Source organism: Bidens hawaiensis, unplaced genomic scaffold (assembly GCF_021521415.1).
Source record: "Bidens hawaiensis isolate Kalapana, Puna unplaced genomic scaffold, B.hawaiensis_p1.1 tig00020643_1, whole genome shotgun sequence".
Classification (NCBI taxonomy): domain Eukaryota; kingdom Viridiplantae; phylum Streptophyta; class Magnoliopsida; order Asterales; family Asteraceae; genus Bidens; species Bidens hawaiensis.
This window is the reverse complement of record NW_027493158.1, coordinates 79706-101656: the sequence shown is the minus strand read 5'-3', so window position 1 is coordinate 101656 and position 21951 is coordinate 79706. Positions and strand designations below refer to the sequence as shown.

Below are 21951 nucleotides of genomic sequence, written 5' to 3'. Positions count from 1 at the left end.
TCAATGTTGCACGACTAGCAGGTAAGCTCCTTTCTCCTTTTGATTTGTGTACATGTAAATAAGCTATGTTAGTAGTGTGATGAAATGGGCGGTTGGGTAACGGGTCTAGAGAGGTTGTCGGAGACTTAGATCAGATCCGACCTGTACACTTTTTTCAATTTTATAAAATTTTAGGTGTAGTAAAAGCATGCCTTATTATAAGGGAAAGATGAGAGAATGTCTAAAGCCTTACATACAGGTTTTTAGGCGAATAATCGTTATGTTTATGCATTTAGATTCATTTCAGAAGCTTTGTTTTACATGTTTTTTTTCTTTTAGTTGATATATATCTAACTTCATTCTCATTTTTGAAGTTTTTAGCTAATTAGTATGTAAAATATGGTAGTTACAAAACTACTATATTACATTGGCAGTCTACTTTTTAAATAAAACAAATTAGAAGGTTTTATGCATTTGCAGTTTTGCATGCATAATCAAGATCCTTTCAACTCATTCGACTCGTTTAATCTTTTAGCTTCTACGTATTTGATCTTAATTGTATATAAATGGGTCAAGATTGACATACATAACACGGTTTTAACTGTGGGTTCAGGGGGACTTCCTGATGATGTGCTTAAAAAGGCTGCAATCAAGTCAGAAGAATTTGAGACAACGTATGGTAACAAAAGAAACCGACTCAATCCCACCATGGTCTTCTTTCAAACTTTAAGAAATTGTCTTAGGGATTCTTCATCCGAACACATGTATGAGCTACAGCATAGGGCAAAGACGCTTTTGGAGCAAAAGTAAAACTACCTGTGTAGTCCATGTGTTAATTATTTTAAGTTAACTAATTGAAATGTCTGAATCCCAAATTTTGTATCATAGTAATGAGTGTTGGGAATTTTTCAGAATGATGAAAATGTGTATTTTTTGTGTTACATAGAATTGGTTCACAACACTTTGGGTGGTTCAAAGACACACACGGGTAGGCAATGCTAGTTGTGCTACTAAGCGATGCAAATGACAAGGTTATAGTTGTGTCTACTAAGCGTTGCAAATGACAAAAGGTTATAGTTCGAAAGGCGACCTCTCATGGTTGTTACCAATTTAAATTAATATAGCAACAAGAAACTCATTTTAACACTGGAACTCTCTTTAAATGGACCAACTTCAACTGGTTGTTATTATTATTAGTTACTTTAAAAAATCAGTTAAAATGGACCAACTTTGATTTGTTATTATTGGTTGAAATAATTTAAAATAAACCAACTTCAATTGGTTATTATCACCTGTAAAATATTGAAATGACTAATTGATACTTTGTTTCATCTTAAGAAACTATCCATTTCAAACTCAATAGCTCAGCTGAACAGTAAAGATGAATGTTTTAGGTTGTTTACATTGTTGGATTTTGGTTTGCTCTAGCCATAATTTAAAACCTAAAACTAACAGTGAAAGCCAGTTAACTAATAAAAAAATTTATTCTCTCTTCTTTTAAAAAATATTCACTGATTCTCATCTTCCACAAAGAAAGGGGAAGATAATTAATATACAGTTATCAACTAAGTACAAATAGAAGTGCAAACATCTTTTTCTTTTTTACTTGAGCCTGTAGAATAACAAAAAAAAAAAAAAAAAACTCTTGAATAATCAATCAATCTAGACACTTGTTGGTCATGTATGTCAACTATATGTTGCCACGTTCAGAATCCTGCATACAAACAATACAAGATCTTAATTCAAGTTACAAACTTACAACGCCTCAAGCTATAAGTATTCGTTTTGCAACGAATTTTCACAATAAGAACGCCATTAAGAATATGGGGCAAACCTGATATGGACGTGTGATGCTATGATGAACCATGTCGATCATCCGCATTATTATGTACATTGGAAGCAATATCCCACAAGCCTTTATTAGTAGTAGCTGAAAACAAATGACATTAGATCGCAAGTTCAAAGGTATAAGAAATTAACTGTATAACGATAAATGGTACTTACAGTTAAAAGGGTAAACGGGTAATCTCCTGTTTCGCCAATTAGCACCTCGACAAAATGTCTGGCTAGTAGAAGTACCGTGAACTGCACGTTTGGTTATGCAAGTCAATGTTTATAACAAATAAGAAAATAATTGAAACTTTATTGAGCATGTACATCTAATCAAATGTCACATTATAACTTTGCCTCATTTAGGAATACTTAACAAACCTCCCAGCCCGGGTATACACAGTCTTTAGTTTAGTTGGGTTGTTACCAATTTATTAGTATTCAATACAACAAATATAATGTTTCATTTTGCCCCCGTCGAGTTTCAAATATCTCACGAAAAACTAGAGACGGCAGTTGTTGACACAACCCAAACCCGACACGAAAAAAGAAAACAGATTTTGGGTTGACTAACACAGCATCATGACCCGTTTAAAAAATAGGTCTGGTTTGGACTTTGGGTTGGTCCGTATAAAAAAGGGTTCATCTGCTAACCTAGGGATGAGCAAAAGCGGTACTGGTAACGGTACCGATTTCGTACCGTCAGTACCGAATCGGTACCAAAGCTTTGAGTTTCGGTACCGTATGGTACAGGACCGGTATTTCCCGAATTTTTGCCTTCAATACCGCTACCGTCCCGGTCCCGTACCGGTACCGAACCGAATATTTCAGTACTGGGACCGGTACCAAGAATTCGCGATTTTCAGGACCGGGACCGGTCTGTACCTATACGGTCCCGATCGCATCCCTACGCTAACCTGTTAGAGTATTTAGAAAAAACTTTTATATCATATTTCATTTTTGTTTTATTTGTTTTCCAATTTTCTAAAGATATACTTGCAATTTCCAATTCATTTTCAAGATTTTTAATAATTTTAAAAAATATTCATATTACTACTCATTTACACCACCGACTCTAAATTATAGCAATTTTGTTATTTAAGTTTTAGTTCGATAAATATAAAACGGGTCGTGTTTGGGTTGACACGAATTTATATGTGTGCGCATTTCAACCTTTTAACCTGCTAGATGTTAACCCGACACAATTGACATCTACAAAAAACGCCATAAATTATTTTTGTGTTCAAAATAGAAATGTGGTCACATCAAGGTGTGAGAATCTACAGTTGTTTAGCATTAGTGTTTTGTAGTTAACATTATGGATAAAAGTTGGCTAATTTGATACCGCGTGAACATTTATTCATTTAAGGGCCTCTTCTAGACTTTTCAACAAATTAAGGACTAAAACCTCAAGTGACTCAACGTGCATGTTACCGCGTGAACATTTATTATTTTATTTTTATTTATTTATTTATTAAAATGAAAATAAAAAACTTAAAAAATGATATTTTGCTCAATAACATATAAGTAGAGTATGAGACGTGTAATTAATTATAGTGAAATATCCAATCTTAAATATAGTGTCTGGATAACTACAAACCTAGTCCAATAAAAATTAGTTAAGAGTATAATATTAGTTTTATAAGCACGAAGTAGAACTTTTGTATCTAATTATCTATATATAATAACTAGAAAAAATTTATATGGGCCAAATTTTTAATCAAAACTGTGAGAATAATATATACATTTGTACTTATGGTACTTATTGCTTTAAGTGTCATATAAGACGATAGTGTAAATTGTAAATGCTTACCCCTTAATACAAGATCAACACTACCTATAAGTTAATTAAACGGTTTTCACATGTCTCTACTTAAAAAGGTCATGTATCGGACGCAAACTAGTATTTTTCTATATATGAGTGTGTTTCAAGGTAACTTAAAGCCGTTAGTTATTTCTCAAAAATAATTCAAGTTGTTAGAGCCAATATAAGTGAAAACTTACAATGAGAGCCAGAGTTCTACACATAGAAGCAGTAGCATCGGCAGTCGATGAACACTCCGCATACTCTCTTTCAACCAAGCTTTCTTCTTCATCAGCAATGGCAACTATTACCAGATTTTCATCTCTTCTTGAAGCTTCTAAACTATCCCTATTAAAAATAAACTATTCAATTAACCAATAATCAAGTAAAATTAATACTATCTTGTCCATAGCCTAGATAATGTTGCTTCCTAGAAGGGGGCTGCACCTTGAATAATAATGTTTTTTTTATCAGCTTTTTTGGGTCTAAATTAAAAAAAGAAAAAGGCAAACATGTCTGGTTGATTGCAATTAAGGAATATTTGCGGTGAATTTAAAAAAACTTATATTCTATTTGGAGATGGATTCATAAAGATAGCATAGACTTGTTCTCACACGTCGTTTAAGGTATCCAACTCATAATTTGCCAAATGTATAAACAAGTTTTAGACTTTTTTTTAAGACTGAAACGAAATTATGAGCTGTCAATTAAAATGTAAACAGCTAGTGTGAATTCCAATTTTTGTCACACGTAATAATATTACTTGCTTCTAGTCGAAACTCTTAATAAAGTTTATTCTATTATATTATCATGAGAAAATATTAGAGAAAATCACATTTCATAAATAGATAACTTGCTTAAACGATAATTGATTGTATTTGCGTATAAGACATTTTCCCATCAATATATCTACTTGAACTTATGTGATACGTAAAACCCTATTGGATATAGATTGCATATATATTTCTATTCGTGTATTTAACCAAAAAAAATTAGTGATTGATTAGGGATGAAATCAGTATCATACCAGTACCAAAGATACCAATACTCATTTTGGAAAAAATGTGTACCAAATGGCGTAATGAATTTATCTATACGATATTGGTACTTATCACAAAATGTTAATCTCTAAATGGTATTGGTACCAATACAATATCAGTACTGAAGTTCTAGAAAAGTGGGTAATAAATACGGTACTGATAAATTTGGTACGGTACCGGTACTCAGTACCAAATGCTCGTATGCAGGTTTAATAGAGTAAAAGTAACGAGACCGAGTAATTACCGGATAGTAACATGGGTGTCTTGTGAGGGCTTTTTGGGTGGCGGGGCTGAATATCCCGGTTCAAAATTCTGCAACGTTAAACAAGTACATGTCCTTTTCAGTTGGTATGGGCTTTTTTCTTTTTCATTTTTCTGGTACACGTTTGTCATTTCCAAAACAAAATTGTTTTCAAAGCAGCAACATTTTATTACAAATAATAATTCATTGTACTTTTGATTTTAAGCATATAACATGATTTTTGGTAGCAACAGTTTAATTTAATTTCACATATGAAAACAAATATCACATTTCACATTTTATATCAGTTTACATGCATTACATGATCGTTTAACATAAGGATGAGATCGGTACTGGTTCAAGTGTCGAAAACACCGATAATGAATTTCTGAAAAATGGGTACCGAATGCCATCCCGAGTCTATCGGGACATTACCGGTACTCGTTACCAAATACTCATCTCTATATACTGGTATTTGTACCAAAAATACCGATAATGCATTTTCGAAAATGTGGATACTGAATCTATAACTGGTATTCAATACCAAACGCTCATCCCTACATACATTATGGTGTACAATACAATCAGATTATTAGATTGGAAAGGAAGAAAAGAATAGAAGATAGAGTAGTTTTACATGGCTTAAATAGTTGACAAAGAATATGAAAATGCACATTTGATTTCTTGATCTAAAAGGCCACATAAACTAAAGTACCTTTTATGTTTCAAAGCAATTATTATCCTCATTATTTTAATCAAAAAATTATAACACTTTTAATCTCCTAATAAAAAAAGTTATCATATCACAAACACATTAAAAACCCATTTAAAAACATAAATTTTAATTTTCCGTGCACACAATGTTTTAAATTAAAAAAATTCTGAATTTGATAACCAAAACTGACTCCGGAACGACCACGTGTACAGACACAATTCAATGTCCGTCCATAATAATAGACTTCTTTTTTTCTTGAATAATTCAGAAGGTTATAACTTATAACAAATACTAGCATTGGTTCATATTTCATCCAGTACGGCAGCAAACAGGACAAATTAAACACCAATTGGTGACGATTAATACAACAGATGTCAGACACATATATTAACCTAAACGACAACAAACCGTGTTCAAATTCAAATACTAATGATCATTTAACAAATGCTAAAAAAAAATACTAGCAACGCAGTTTGTTATCCGTTTACCGTAAAAAACAGCATAAACTAAGTAATTGGTGACGATTAATACAACAGATATTAACTAAACGACAACAAACCATGTTCAAATTCAAATATTAATGATCAATTAACAGATGCTAAAAGAAAAAATAAATTATTAGCGACGCAGTTTGTTGCCAGTTTAAAAAAAAACAACATAAACTAATTAATTAAAATTAACCGAACGAACCTGAAGACATATTTCGCAAACAGTGTTTCCTTTCTCGTCACACCATCTCTGAACGCAATCGCGGTGTGCAAACTGATGATTAATTAAAAAAATTTAAAAAAACATGTTCGATTAATAAAAGAATAAGAATAATAAATTGATGATCATAAATTTATTAAACATACTTTGACGGTTCCTGAACATGAACATGGAGCTTCTAATGATTTAGAACTTTCGAACTCGGCTTCGTGACATATTCTGCAACATATGATCTCAGATGCCGAATATAAATATTGATCATCGATGTTTAATCTGACTTCTGCAACATATTCTGTTGTTGTCATGGTGTTGTGTTTACACAATATTATTTTGTTGTGTTTTTTTTTGCTTTGTGTGTCTCTGTTTTGTTGTGAGTTTTGGGGATTTAAGGAAGGAAAGTTGGTTAAAATTCCAATTATACCCTTCTAGTTACATTACTAATTGCTCCGTCTGAAACTAATTAATATTCGGTGTTTTGTTATATATTTTAGTGAAATTCCAAGTATGCCCTTCTAGATACATTATCAGTTTTGGTTATGTGAGTAGTCGTTATAATCAGTTTAGGTGTTCTGGTAACAATAATAATGATTAATACTTAATTATAACAATAATAATGATTAATATTAGTTGTATAGAAAAAAAAACTTGATAAACAATTTAATGTGCGATGATGAATAAACCCGAAACTTAAAAGTAGACAAATATTCGGTAAGAATTACTTGTAAAAAAGTTTGTGAATGTGAGATGGTGTTGACACGCATGATACTCGTTTATTATCCGTACACTTTTACCCATACGGAATCGAATAAATTAATATAATATATTATTTTATAAAAGGTGAGCAAATGCCCCCCCCCCCCTCCCCCCTCGCGCGTCCCGTATGTGTAAAATGCACCTTATCATGCGTAAAAGTAGAGAAATGATGTGACTGATTATATACATAATAGTATGTTGAAGTTGTTAGAAAATTAAATTGATTAAAATTGCATGATTGTTCGGAGTGTGGCTAAATATTTGATGCTTGAAATCAATTTTTAAGCGAGTTAAGATCGGATATCAGGGAAAGCAAATGAATAATGTTTAATCATATAAAAGCATAAAAGGTATATCGATACTTATGAACAAGTAATGGATACTTGACGAGTAATATATGTGTCCAATATGTATGAGACCAAATATGAGACATTACTTTATAATCGAGATTGAAATTGAAATGAACAAAACTCATCTTCCATCCTCCCAATTATACTATTTCCGAATTCTAGTATGTTAAAATCAATCTGATCCTAAAAATTGTACGGATTTTACGGTAAGTATAATTATGTAACGAAAAATAGTAAAAAAAATATTTTAAAAAATTAGTGACCAATCAAGTGGCAACCGACGGTATGGTTTGCTCAGTGTCGCTTGAGCCAAACTTTGAAGCCAACATAAGCCCAATTAAGACAACATAGTTTGAACAAAGTAAGTCAACGATGCTCTCTAATTTGAAAAATGTGGTTCAAAAAAAACCAAAAAATTTTTGTACCTACTTGTATTTAGTGTATTATAAATTATGTAAGTGTACTATTGATATTGATGTGTGTAGAGATAGTAGAGATATAGCTCATCAGTCCTAATCTCACCAATATACATGCAAAACATACACTAAGAAACAAAATACATTCAGTTAAACTATCAATTAAGAACATATTATAAACACAAAAGTTTACGTAGATATAACATATTTGTCTGTCCCAAAAAAATATAAAGTATTTGTAAAACATGACATAAGGTTATTACTATTTTATTTGAATATGCAATTAAAAAACTTAAAGTTAATATAAAAGTCAAAAACGTAGAACTATAAAAGTGATACCTCGTATACTTTGGTTCGATATTCATATCTCACGTCGCTTCATGCAATAGAGCAAGAGAAAGAATTATAAACTAATACCATATGGCGATTTAATTTAATTCTAAGAACTAATTACAAACTTATCATAAATATGAATTAACCTAGTTTAACGGTAAAACTATTTATCTCTAAACTAGAAAATAAAACAAACCCGAATATATTTTTCATAAATACTTTATCTTGTTTGTCATGTCGTCCACTCTAAACATCATCGGTCAGATAATATTGATATCTTGTTGAAAGTTTGTCATTTCTCAGATAACCCGAGTTGCAGGGCCGGCCCAAGGGTGAGGCAGGGTAGTCGACGACCATAGGTCCGACACCCTGTTAGGCCCAAATTTTTTATTATTTTTTATTTTATGTATTTTTATGAAAAAAAGTACGTATAATCAATGTTTCTACACAATTACACAAACACTAGTTTGGTCTAGTGGCAAAGAAGTATGACATCTAACCAAAAAGTTGTGGGTTCAAGTCTTATTTGAGACATTTTTAATCTTATTTTTATTGAAAAGTTTTTTACACAACTCAAATCATAACCAAGTAAGGCCACTTAAAATTAAATTGTTTAAATTCAACAACATGTTTCTTTTACTTAAGGTCCAAAAAAAATTTCGCCTTTGGCCCAAAAAAAAATTCATCTTCTCAGACCCGGCCCTGCTGAGTTATAATTTTTTTATTATTATTATTATTATTATTATTATTATTTTCTACTACAAAAAGATGAAAATCACCGTCAGTATTTATCAAGCAGTATAAGCTTTCAATATAATAGTTTTACCCTCAAATAGATATTTTAGTTTTAGAAAGAAAAGATATAGACAGGTATTAGTTGGTGAAGTGACTCAACAAGGGATTGACACCCAATTTAGATAAGATCAATATAACGTATTCAATAGACTCTCTTGTTATTAATATACATTAACTCATTATTGATAAAGTGATTAACTATTTATACTTCTTTTGCACATATAATTTTGTACTCCCATTGTCACTAAAGAATGGTGCTAAATATATCTTACCTAACAATAAAATCAAAAGTTAAATAAAACTTATGGAATAAACAAATGAGGGTGTGCATGAATTTAAAATGGAACATGGAACTATTTAAAAATAATATTTAAGATTTAGTAATATTTAATAGTTAATAATAATATTGTTAAATTAAGGAATGGTGTCCACTTGGAGTTAAGGTGTAATGGTCTGTGGTGAGTTGACAAAGTCTACGCGCTTCGAATTTGCCAGCAACGCATACGTTACTGCCACGTCTACACACCCAAAATCATATTCAAACCCTTTGTGTACACACATGGCAATTTCTTAGCTTCTTATATCAATATTAAGCATGTTACCGTTAGTTTCTTTCTCAAGGAAAAACATATGGATATATGGATATTTTTTAAATTAGTTGAAAGAGATTTAAAATGTAGTTTGAGTGTTTCATTTGATATCTTACCTTGTTTCGTCTTATCTTGATTTAAGTTAGGAGCAATATATTATGTTGATATTAGATATTAATTTCATCAAGTAAGAAACAATATATATAGTTGTACTATAAATAGATTATTATAAAATGCAAACACATATTTGAATGAATATTTATTATATGTTTTAAAACAGATTTTGCGTCTTTACTCAAGTGAACGTTTGTGTTTGAATGGTGCAAGTCGAAGTAGGAGTGAGTACAAGGAGATGAGCCAACGAGTCGAGGTAGCATTGAGTTTTTATTTGTTTGATCATGTTATGGAATAGATGAGAATAGATGATATAGTCATATAGCGTAAGTTTATGGTAACAAACATGAGACCTTAAGTCTCTTGGTTTTGTGAAATGTAAAATAAATGTCGAGGGTTCTCTTTTAACGTTTTTTGAAATGTATTTCGAGTTATTCACATTATTTTATTGCATAAATGAATAATAATTTTAATTTCCACTGCAAAAAAACAAATACTTAATGATTTTTATCAATTAAACTAATTAATAGCGGTAAAAAAACTCCTTTGATTATCATTAAGTACACAATATTCGCAACAACTCGGCATTGATTTTACAACCCCTTTTGTGCGTATAAGTTAAAAGGTAAAAGTGTAAAATGTAAGCGTGAGTCAACTTAACAAACAAATTGACTTCTTAAACTATTAATTTTCTCTCTAATATATACAAACTAATAAACATAACGGTGTATTCAAAATTATATATTTTCAACATTACTATTGGGTCTCAATGGTGCCATATGCCTAATCGTTGAGAAAAAGTACATGTAAAATATAAATTAAATAAAACTAGTCAAATTTAAGGTAAATTTCCATTAAAAAAAATTAGTCAACTTTAAGGTAATTTAAAACAAAGTGACCATTTGGTTTGCGAAGGCTAATCCGTTTTTAAACAATTGGATGAACAACGAACACAGTTGTTAAACACTTGTGACTTGGATGATGTTCAAATATCGAACACCCCTAAATTAATGTGTATATACCTGGCCAGCATTAGTCAAATATCATTAGAGCCCATTAAATTTGGACGGCAATGCCATATTTATCATCTATGATATTTGAACTATTATAATTTTTTTAAGGCTAAATTCCTTAAACTTAAATAAAAAGAGGTAATTTACAAGCCGCAAGTAGTCCATAGAGTACAACTAAACAAACAAAACAAAACACGAAACAACCAGACTACAAAGAAAAATTAAAAATTGACGAATTTAAACATGCACCAAGCTTCTCAATCCAAATACAATTCTTGTCTTCTATAATACATGCAATGGTTTTTTCTTCAATTTGATTGATCAACACTGTAAAAAAGTAAAAAATATCAAACCAATAAACAAACCCCAAGAATTAAAAAAATACTAAAAAAATTAGTAATTTAGTTAATTTCAAGAAATAGAAATGGAAATTGGGTAGGATCACCGTTAAACAGAAGTTGCGGGATCAATATCATGAATTGGTACATAAATAAAGTCAAGTAAAAGTTATTCAATTATCTTTTTGTATTTATTTAAAAGATTTGAAAATATCATAAACATATACATTATACCTAATCAAAGGTTTTGTTGTTATGGGTAAATTTTCCAAACACCCATGTAGTTGGATGTAGGTTTGCTAACGAATCAAACAAAGCTTGTTCGTGTTTGTTCATTTGACATTAACCGAACAAGGACAACTAAACGAACATGGTTTGTTTGTTTATGTTCGCCCGTTAAGAAAATCAACATGTTTGTGTTTATTTATATTTGTTTATTAATTGTATAAACAAATGGTTTACGAACGTAACGAACGAACATAACTGAATATAGATGAATTTACATGACATAGCTAAAATTAATTAAAAGTAAGAGTTAAGTGCTATTTTAGTACCTGTAGTTTGTTCAACTACGCAACTTTAATACCTATTTTTTATTTTGTGCAAATGCCTACCTCAGTTTTAAAAATCTTGCATTTTTAGTACCTTTGTTAACCCCCGTTAACTTTCATCCGTTAAGTTCGGGGTATTAGTGTAATTTTATTATTTAGACAGAATTACAAATTTTGTCCTTTAAAATAAGACGAATTACGGTTCGTGTCATTTTCTAAGTTTCCTTGCAGGCGGTGTACCTTAAACTTTTTTTTCCTACAAGTTTTGTCCTTTACGCTAACTGGGTTAGAAAAGTCAGTTAAATCCCCTCACGTGAGGCGCATGTGAGGGCATTTTGGTCTTTTTGCCTACCCTGCAACAACTTCTTCTTCATTTTGCAGATCTTAAGCTTCTGTTTCTGTACAAAACCCTAATTCACTAATTACTTCACTCGTCACTCTCAAACCCTAATTCCCAATTTTCTCTCAGTTTCCTTAAAAAAAATGAGAGAAAATTCAGAAAATTCAAAAAATAGTCAATCCTGTTGCCGCTGGCGGAGCTGGCGGTGGCAGGAAAGATCCCGACAACGACAAAATCTCAAACCTCCCGTGTAATGTGACAACCGCCCCCGGGGAAGCCGGTTGTCGGAGAGTAACATTCGTGACAGTACCTGTCCCACTGACGATACAAACACCGCGTTGGCGGCGGCGTGCGAACGTGCTAATGCTGTCCATCACATCACATCCATCGGAAACCTCCATAGGGCGTTTGCGCTGTCTCTAGTGATTATTATCGGCGGCTTCGGTTTGTTTTTGGAGCCCGCTGGACGGCCTCGGGGCCGTCTTCCCATATCTCCCTCTTTACCGTCGCTGCTACCACCGCCGCCGCTGTTGTTCAACATGTCCTCTTCGTTATTGTTTTCAGCTTCTCGCTCTCTTTTGTGGCCGCCGAGACCATTATTTCGGCTTTGTTCGTCTTCTGAATTTTTGTGGAACTGGTGCGAATTGAAGTTCCTTGTGTGGAAAGTGAGAGAAAATTGGGAATTAGGGTTTGAGAGTGATGAGTGAAGTAATTAGTGAATTAGGGTTTTGTACAGAAACAGAAGCTTAAGATCTGCAAAATGAAGAAGAAGTTGTTGCAGGGTAGGCAAAAAGACCAAAATGCCCTCACATGCGCCTCACGTGAGGGGATTTAACTGACTTTTTCTAACCCAGTTAGCGTAAAGGACAAAACTTGTAGGAAAAAAAAGTTTAAGGTACACCGCCTGCAAGGAAACTTAGAAAATGACACGAACCGTAATTCGTCTTATTTTAAAGGACAAAATTTGTAATTCTGTCTATTATTTAAATGAGGGGTATTTAGGTACTTTTAGTATTATATTATTCTTTTTTCTTTTTCATTTTCTTTTCTTCTTTTCTCTCTCCCTGTTTATAAACCATCTCCCCCAAATAATTATCATATGAACCCTAATTCCCAAAAATCCCAGCAAACTTTAATTCCTTAAAATCGATAATCATCCCATCCAACATTCAACCCAGAAACAGAATAAGCATCGCCGCGAAGGTGCTGCAGGTGAGCGGTAAAAACGAGTAAAACAACGGTTTGAGGGCGAGAAAGAACTTGACGGGTCTACTGTAGAAGCCGTGGAAGGTGCTGCAGGTGATTGTGGCCATGGCACCGAGGAAGAATACGTAGATGAAGAGAGCGTAGAGGATAAGGAGTGTTGGTATGTGTTGCGGAAACGACGTCGGGTGGTGGGTTATGAGGAACTGGTTTGAAACAACGTCGGATTGGGTGAGAGAGAGGTGGAGGAGGAAGACCACGGATAACGCCATGAAGTGGGGGAGTGCGCGTTCACTATGCGTTTGGATTCCGGGCGCCGGAAAGGTTTAGTGTGTGTGTGTTGACATGGTGGTGGAGGTGGTATGACGGTGGTGAGAAAAAAATAGTGAAATTACCAAAGTGCCCCTGATTTAACGAACAAAATAAACGGTGTTAAAAAAAGTACTAAAAATGCAAGATTTTTGAAACTGAGGTAGCCATTTGCACAAAATAAAGAATAGGTACTAAAGTTGCGTAGTTGGACAAACCACAGGTACTAAAATGACACTTAACTCTAAAAGTAATGTAAAAAAAACAATGTGTTGAGCTTAAAAAGTTAAATGAATATACTAATGAACGTAAATTAACAAACTTAAACAAAATTAACGAACATAAATGAACGTAAACGGACGAACAAAAACAAATTTAAATGAACAAACGATATTGTGTTCATTTATGTTCGTTTATTAAATAAACGAACATAAATAAACTTCTAGTCAAATGTTCATAAACTATTCATTAAACATTCTGTTCATTTACTAGCCTAAATGGATGGTAATCTTTCTTCCAAAGTCATAAAAGTTCAACTTTCTAAGTTAAAACTTTTCATCGGTACATGCAACGATATAAACAACTTATAACGGAATTTACCGTGCACGATTACATTAGCCAAAAGAACGTTTTGTGGTTGTTTTTAATAGGAAATGTTTATAAATGAGTTTTGCAAATAACTTTCAAGGTCGCTTTATGTGACTTGTGTCAATAGGTCTACACCTATTTACGTTGCTAGACTGTCACCAAATTGTTGTTATTGATCATTTTCCTTCTTTAACCTACATCTAGAAAAAGGGTGACTTTTATCTATTGAAGGTTGATTTATCTTACCCCTTACTACTAAATTAATTTTTGCGCCCCTGTAAATATATATTAAAAAAATAGAATGTTTATGTGAAGAAGTGAAATTCCCTGGCGTGATATAACGGGAAATTGGTTGATATCGGTTTGCCTTGTTAGTTGTTATGGTACCACCATTTGTTATAGCAACCTAAAGTGAAAGTTAAAATGTAAAAGCGTTATATGATTAAAAAGACATAGATATGTGTTTTTTCATCGATTGAAATCCATAAAATCAAGTATCGGTTTCATTCCAATAATACCGCGGTATAGATGTTGTTCGGTTGGAATCAGTTCGGTACATTATGGTACCGACACTCATATAGCTTAGGTTATCCGTAGTGGGCGACAAAATGGACAAATTTGGGGTGATTTTTTGGTACCCCCCCCCCCCCCCCGGCGACAAAGGGGCGAAATGTGGGGTGGGCGATGAACTCTTGTCGCCCATTTTGCCTTTTGCTTTAATATTATTTTAATGGCATGTGTGTGTGATATATATATTTTTCTCGACACGGTTTACGCCGACCTTTCCTTATAAGAGATATGTTAATTCTGTATAATGTGTAAAGGTTATTTTAAGTAATTTTAGTCTATATACATTTGATTATGAAGACATGTCTCATGGAGTCATATTCGTTTCAATACATGTTTGGTGCATGCTACTCATTACGTTTCAGGTTCAGAAGTCTCTCTACATGAACAAGCTATTGACGTCTACAATGTTATGTAGTTAAATCTACCTATTGGGATTCCTGTTACCTAAAACTCAATCTTAAAGTCACCGACAAAGCTGGCCTAAAATATCAAATGCTTAGCTACACTTCTATTTATTTATTCATCAAGTTTCTAACAATTTCAACACATTATTTATTATATCTTTTAATGACAAAACGAATTATTGGTGGATAACCTTAAGTGCATACCATTCCAATTTCCTAGGCTGCTAATATGAGGGTCAAAAGGATAGATAGAACTGGGCCCATCATCACAAAGGCGGCTTGGAAAAGTTAAGGTCAACTAGTGTCCACATTTGGAACAATTGGACCTCTACATGGCCTATGAAGGAGGGTTGCTTTAAACTGACTACTAAGGTTTTTAATTTGGGACATTAGTCTTACTTTGTCTTCACATTTTGTCTATTTTGTAATGAAATGATTGAAAACTTGATCCTGATCCTCACAACATGTGATTTATTATTATTCGTCTGATGTGTGCTACATGTTGTATTGGGTGGCATGCCAATCCTCATCCTTAATTGCGTTGGGCTTTTTTAGCATTAATGTCAACGGATTCTTTATTCCGTCTCTATTGAACTCAATGTATTAAACTCGTTCCTATAATCCGAGGAAAAACTTTTAATTTAGTTTTTACATTTAGAATTAGAAACTCGGTATTTAATTCGTTTTGGTGTCATACAAACTCTATATTTTGTCAGTGAAAGATAGATAGGCAATACAAAATTACAAATAATAAGAACTCTCTTCTTAAGAGAATAAAGATGGATACACCGAATGAGACGTAAAATGTTAAAGATGACAAAATTTAGTGATAAAGCTATATTTTGGTTTAATTATAAAGATGAGAATAAAAATAATTCTATATAAATGCTCAACTTAAGCTAAAAGCTAAAATTATCGCTAAATTCTATTAAAAACATTTTAAATCTGATATATTCCTTAAACATATTATCTATATTCAATTAAATAAATGATGTGTATATTATTCTCTTTCTTTTACTTACGAGTTACGATAATGAATGCTTAAATTTGAGTTGTATATTGAAGGACTATGCTTAAATTCGAGTCGTATATTGAAGGACTAGGTGAAGTAAAATATAGATCAAATTATGAGATGGGTTAAAACTTTTTTTAAACACCAAACTCTAGCAACTACAAAATTACGCCTTTATTATTTACCACGATCATTGAGTGAGTTGAACCCACATATCTTAGAAAACGAAAGCGTTATCCAACTTATTGATACCACTATGACAAAGTGGCTTATGCTAATACTAGAAATGAAATGAGTATGCTTTGGTGGTTGTTTGAAAAGAGAGTTAAAACTAAGCTTTAAAACGTTCAAAAAATTCTAAACACCCTCTTGAGAGGTGTTTGGGATTGCTTATTTTCACCAACTTATAACTTATAAACTTTTTGAAAAGTAATAAGGTGTTTGGGATTGCTTATATTGTGAGAGAAAAAGTTCCATAAGTTACACTTTTGTAACTTATTAACTTAATGAAAAGTTATAAGGAGGTAAAATAAGAAATCCCAAACACCCCCTTAGTTCAGGCTAAACTTGATACGCCAAACTTGATCCATTAAAGTACAAAGGACATCATAATAAAGCCATTCCACCTCAGAGCCTAACAAACAACCAAACAAACAACGTTCGTTTTTCACTTGCTTTTGTACCCGATATGGCGGGACTACAAACTCGCACCCAGCCTTCAGAACAAAAAACCAAAACAACCAAAACAAGCCTTTTAACCATGATCCTAAAACCAAGACGATCAACAATAAGTTTCCGAGAAATCAGCCATACAAAACTCATAAGTTCAGATATTGCTGTTCTCATACTCATCAACATAGTTCTCATCATCTACAAAAACAGCATACGCATCAAAACGAGTCAAACAGACTAGCATATCGGTCTACAACTTAAAACTTTTACACGTCAACAAATAGAAACTACTTTCTTCCACAAACATAAAATCTCGCTTACAAAATGAATCCAAAATCAAAATGAAAAAAACAGCATGCATGTTCTTCCTTACCTTTTTTATTTCCCTGATAAGATCATCGGACGGGACTATTTGATGTATTGAGAGACCCATTTGAAGCCATCACCGTAACCCATTTTGCGTACAATGCTGCACATAAATACCTCTAAAGGACGGACACTTGAATCTTGAAGATTAACCTTCCCTTTGCCAGTGGTGACGCCTGTCAATCCAAGGTGGTAACGCAGTTCGTCTTCTGAGGCTGCATAAGGTATGTCAATCTTGTTTCCTAAAATCAGAAAGGGAACTGCAGACAGATTCTCATCAGAAAGAAGTGCGTCTAGTTCCTTCTTTGATTCTGCGAACCGTTCTTTGTCATACGCATCCACTAGATACACCACAGCATCCACCTGGAATACATGCATCTCAAGTCATTATCATAAACAAATTAACTATAAACATGCACATTGTCTAAAGTTTAATCAATTTTATTTAACTTCAAGCACATCCACGTATTATGTCTTATTTACTTGAGCAAAACTAAACACAGGTGCTCAATAACAATAAACTGTCTTCTAAGACCCTTTCAAATGCTAATGTTCATCAAACCGCCACCCAATATCACCAAATCGACAATGTGAACTACATTAATCTATGAACCTTTTTGGGATAAAACGTCGACCACCACCACCGTTTTCGAAAATCAATATTCATAAACCAAATTTCAATACTTAAATCAGGCGTAAGAAGATAATAATAAACCCTATGTGGCTAAATCAGATCTAAAACACAAAGACAGACTTAAACCCTAAACCATACGTTAAGCACTCGGTCTAATAAACGCAAAAGGAGATCTAAAAACACAGAAAATTAGCCTTTCGTTAGAGAGGGTTTAGACCTTGAAAAATACATTGACCTAAACAGCATCTGTAACCGTTTTAGTGACCAATTTAACAGTTTAACATGGCACGGTAAGCTAAGCACAGTTACCAAACTGAACACTTTAGAAACATATACCAACCAAAATGAACAAAGAAAAGTACAATTACCAAACTGAACATTTTAGAAACGTATACTAACCAAAATGTATCTTTAAAAAAAATTAAACAACCTGCAGTCATCAACCCTCATTTTATTGGTGTGGTTTTAGAATGACGATTGTATAAAATACATTACACCTAATCAAAGGATTTGCAACGGGTAAATTTTCCAAAGACCCATAGAGGGGACGGGGTGGTGCGTGGTGCCCTGCTATCTAGCGTGATAGCCTCAAGCACACCGCCGCCGGTGCCCCCATCTAGCGTGATGGGGGGTTTGTACATGATGGCCATCACACAGTGAGGGGGGGTAAGTTCGAGAAAACGGACCGTTGGAGGGAGGGTGTTTTAAATAAAAAAAATCCTATCACCACACCACCACCCCTACGAAATTCCATCAGATGTGATGGAATTTGGTGGGATGACATGGCACACCACCATTGGGTGTGGTGGGTGATGAAAGTGGAACCACCCCCTCTCCCCTAACTGGATGTAGGGGTGTAAATGAAATGAACAAAGCATGTTCAACTAACCATAAAAAAATTAACCATAAACATGCATATTGTATAAAGTTTAATTAATTTTACATAAATTCAAGCACATCCATGTATTATGTCTTATTTACTTAGTAAAAACTAAACCCAGGTGCTCAATAACAATAAACTGTCTTCTAAGTCCCTTTCAAATGGTTATGTTCATCAAGTCTTTAATCTTTATTAAAGTTTTAATGTTCATTGAACTTTTTTCATCACGAACACCAAACCACCACCCAATATCGGCAAAGCCAATGTGAACTGCATAATTCTAAAAAAGTGCAAATGTGAACTACACATAAAAATCTGTGAACCTTTTTTTGGATAGGAAGTCAACCACCACCAACATCAAACAAAACCATATTTCACGAATCAAGATTTTTAAACCTAGTTTCCATACCTAAATCAGACATAAGAAAACAATAATAAACCCTAAATGGCTAATCAGATGTAAAACACAAACACAGACTTAAACCCTAAACCATACCTTAAGAACTCGGTCTAATAAACACAAAAGGAGATCTAAATTCTAAAAACACAGAATTAGTGACCATTTTAACAGTTTACAGAAGTAGGCCAGTAGGGTAACCTAAATTAACAAAGAAATATACAATAACAGAAGAAGGGTAACCTAAATTAGCAAAGAAACACATACTAACCAAAATGAACAATTTAGAAAACTATAATAACCACAATAAGAATTTTAGAAAGGTAAAATAACCAAAAAAATGTATAATTAAAGAGAAAGTTCAACAACCTGCAGTTCATCGACCCACTTTTTATTGGTATGCACTTATCCATGAATATATTCATAAGTTGCAGGAAGATGTGGAAATTTTGATTTCACATTTAGTCATGTGAGGCATTGTAGAACATGCACACATGATTTAGTTTACCTATACTTCAACCGGTTATCTATTGTGATAGTTATGTGGTTATATTCTACATTAGCAAGTTGCTCAACACACACACACAGCCATATAAATACGCAAATAAATCAAAATCAATCAAACATCAACACACAAATAATAATAATAAAGAAATATACCTTAGCGTAATAATCCTTCCAGACTCTACGAGCGATCTGATGACCTCCTAAATCAAACGCTTTGAACTTAATCTTGCCTATACTCAATTCCTCTGACGTCGGATGCTGCGTCGGCTGATGCTGAACTAATCTCTATATACAAATCAATCAATAATAATATTATTATTCAGATCCAATCACACATAATTAGGTCAAAATCAAACTCAATCGTTAAGATGAAACACAATAACAGACCTCGTCTTTAAGCATGTGAAGCAAGGTAGTTTTACCGGCGTTATCGAGGCCAAGGAATAAGATCTTGGCTTCCTTCTGCCATAATCCGAGTGACGCAAGGATGCCGTAGAACCAATCGAACAGAAACATATTTTGATTGTGTTTAGATCTGGAGGTGTGTGGATCTGTTTGTCTGACCTAATTATTTGTGACCCTAGAACACTTGGGATGATGATGAGTTGGATTGATTTGGCTGATGGGACAAATTTCGATTGGTTCACGTCACGTGCTTCGCCTTTTTTCCCGGTTCAAAACTACAAACTTAATGGGTTTGGCCCATTTGTTATCAAAAGTTAGAACCATAGTTGTTGTTGGAGTTTGCACAAATCGATTTTTCAAATACCCGGTTCGAGTTTAATCGGGTATTAAAAAATCAATTATTGGTAATATGGTTGGGTCTGAGTTCAGGTATTGCTTTTAGAAAACTGTACCCTTGTATCAGGTCGGTCGAGTATAGAACATGTATTCTGATTTCGGGTTTTGAAAAAAAAATCCTATTCTCGGGTTTTTCCAAGTATTTTTTTTAGTATATATTGGATTCTTTAAGGGGTTGTACTTTTTAGGGGTATTTGCGGGTATTTTTTTGGTAATCTCGGGTATAGATAAGGTATTTTTGAAAATCCGTTTTTGGGTATTAGAAAAACCCGGTTCCGGTTTTCGGGTATTACCGGGTACAAATCGGGTCCGGTTCGGGTACGAGTTTTGGTACTTGTAATGCATACCTTATCTGTACCCTACAGGTAGGGTTCGGTATTGGTTCGGGTATTAAAAACTCGGGTATAAACAAACCGGTTCTGGGATTTTTCGGGTCCGATTCGGGTACGAGTTTTGGTACTTGTAATTCATACTCTATTCGTACCCTACAGGTAGGGTCGGGTAAGGGTATTAAAAACCCAAGTATAAAAAAACCGGTTTCAGGTTTTTTTTTCGGGTTCGGATTTTTTGTGCACCTCTAGTTGCTAACAAGAAAAACAAAAAAGAATATATGATTATAAAAGTTTGTTTTTTAATAATTGAACGGGTTAATATGTTATCTTGAACTCAACCTCTTTTTAAAACGGGTTGACTTGAACCTGAGCCGTTTTTTAAATTGTTCGTATTAGTCGACTCAAAACCTAATTTGTTTCGTGTCACATTCGGGTCAAGTTTTGGCCTTTCGGGTTGTGTTAACTGTCGTCATCCCTAGTTATTGTATTTATAGATACTTAATTAAAGGTGATTAACCGTTTTAGGTCCAGTTTTATAAAACAACTAGTTTTTATCCCCCGTATTACGAGGGTTGTTTTATATTATTTGTTTAAAATATATATTTATTTTTGAATATTTTTTTTATTGTATGTAAGTTAATAATATACTTATGATTTGATGATAAATTGTTTCACAAATAAATAAGATGCTATAATTCGGTTTAAAAGCTATATGATTTGATGAGACCCAAGACCCGTTTATTTTTTTTACTATAAAATTGGTTTTTTAATTATAAATTATATATATCTTTTTTTAAATAAATCATATATTAATTTTTAGTATATCCCTACTTTATAGTATTTTTATATCAAATATTTGTTGAGATTGGTTTTTAATTAAATGAGATGTTATAACCGTTTAAGAAATTTGATGCGACCCATACCCGTGAATTCGGGTCAAATGAATGAGAAGCCACCATTTAAAAATCAAACAAATTTGGTGACTCCATAAAAGTAGGGAGCAACCACATCGCGACACCTAAGATTTTTAGGTTTTCGTTTATATATATTATAGATAGATGTATATTATTATTGGGTCATTAGTAGGGCCCAATGGATTTCATGTCAATGAATATGGACCGTATGGGGTATGGCTTACTTTATATGGGCTGGATTGCTGGAAGCTGGATGAGTGGATGGTGATTTCCATCAGGTCCAAGTCCGACATGTTAACAGGCAGTGGGTCGGTTTTGGTTTTTAGTTTGTTGGTGAATCATGAATGGACCGGTGGTTTTAACTTTTAGTACGTATAACTAATAATGGAGTTTGAAATGAAATAACTTAACCAACTGAGAAACCGATGATGTTTCGGGTAGAGGTGCCAAAC

The 21951-nt window shown here is 33.2% G+C and overlaps 2 protein-coding genes and 1 pseudogene across 3 annotated transcripts; all 3 read right to left on the bottom strand.

Moving 5' to 3' along the window:
* Nucleotides 1-1449: 1449 nt before the first annotated feature.
* LOC143561239 (uncharacterized) lies at nucleotides 1450-6805 on the bottom strand. 2 transcript variants are annotated; one of them, XM_077049370.1, is made up of 7 exons: nucleotides 6464-6784; nucleotides 6300-6371; nucleotides 4898-4965; nucleotides 3814-3961; nucleotides 1984-2064; nucleotides 1814-1909; nucleotides 1450-1693 (listed from the first exon to the last, which is right to left on the bottom strand). In XM_077049370.1, exons 1-7 carry the CDS (start codon nucleotides 6620-6622, stop codon nucleotides 1670-1672), a joined length of 648 nt encoding a protein of 215 aa, XP_076905485.1. In that variant the 5' UTR covers nucleotides 6623-6784; the 3' UTR covers nucleotides 1450-1669. The 2 variants fall into 2 exon arrangements, with proteins under 2 accessions (XP_076905485.1, XP_076905484.1); XM_077049369.1 differs by lacking the exon at nucleotides 1450-1693 and having other exon boundaries at nucleotides 1744-1909; nucleotides 6464-6805.
* A 5269-nt stretch (nucleotides 6806-12074) lies between these two features.
* LOC143561218 (AT-hook motif nuclear-localized protein 24 pseudogene) lies at nucleotides 12075-12568 on the bottom strand (annotated as a pseudogene).
* A 4167-nt stretch (nucleotides 12569-16735) lies between these two features.
* LOC143561232 (small COPII coat GTPase SAR1A-like) lies at nucleotides 16736-20022 on the bottom strand. The gene is made up of 3 exons (XM_077049358.1): nucleotides 19840-20022; nucleotides 19606-19737; nucleotides 16736-17397 (listed from the first exon to the last, which is right to left on the bottom strand). Exons 1-3 carry the CDS (start codon nucleotides 19966-19968, stop codon nucleotides 17077-17079), a joined length of 582 nt encoding a protein of 193 aa, XP_076905473.1. The 5' UTR covers nucleotides 19969-20022; the 3' UTR covers nucleotides 16736-17076.
* Nucleotides 20023-21951: the final 1929 nt, after the last annotated feature.

Excerpts from the sequence above, each read along its gene's own strand:
- LOC143561239 (XM_077049369.1), bottom strand. The coding sequence starts at position 6,622 with ATGACAACAACAGAATATGTTGCAGAAGTCAGATTAAACATCGATGAT. Across the intron at positions 6,372-6,463 it reads CATGTTCAGGAACCGTCAAA|TTTGCACACCGCGATTGCGT; the intron begins GTATGTTTAATA and ends ATTAATCATCAG. Across the intron at positions 4,966-6,299 it reads TTTGCGAAATATGTCTTCAG|AATTTTGAACCGGGATATTC; the intron begins GTTCGTTCGGTT and ends TTAACGTTGCAG.
- LOC143561232 (XM_077049358.1), bottom strand. The coding sequence starts at position 19,968 with ATGTTTCTGTTCGATTGGTTCTACGGCATCCTTGCGTCACTCGGATTA. Across the intron at positions 19,738-19,839 it reads TTCACATGCTTAAAGACGAG|AGATTAGTTCAGCATCAGCC; the intron begins GTCTGTTATTGT and ends ATTTGTATATAG. Across the intron at positions 17,398-19,605 it reads GGAAGGATTATTACGCTAAG|GTGGATGCTGTGGTGTATCT; the intron begins GTATATTTCTTT and ends CATGTATTCCAG.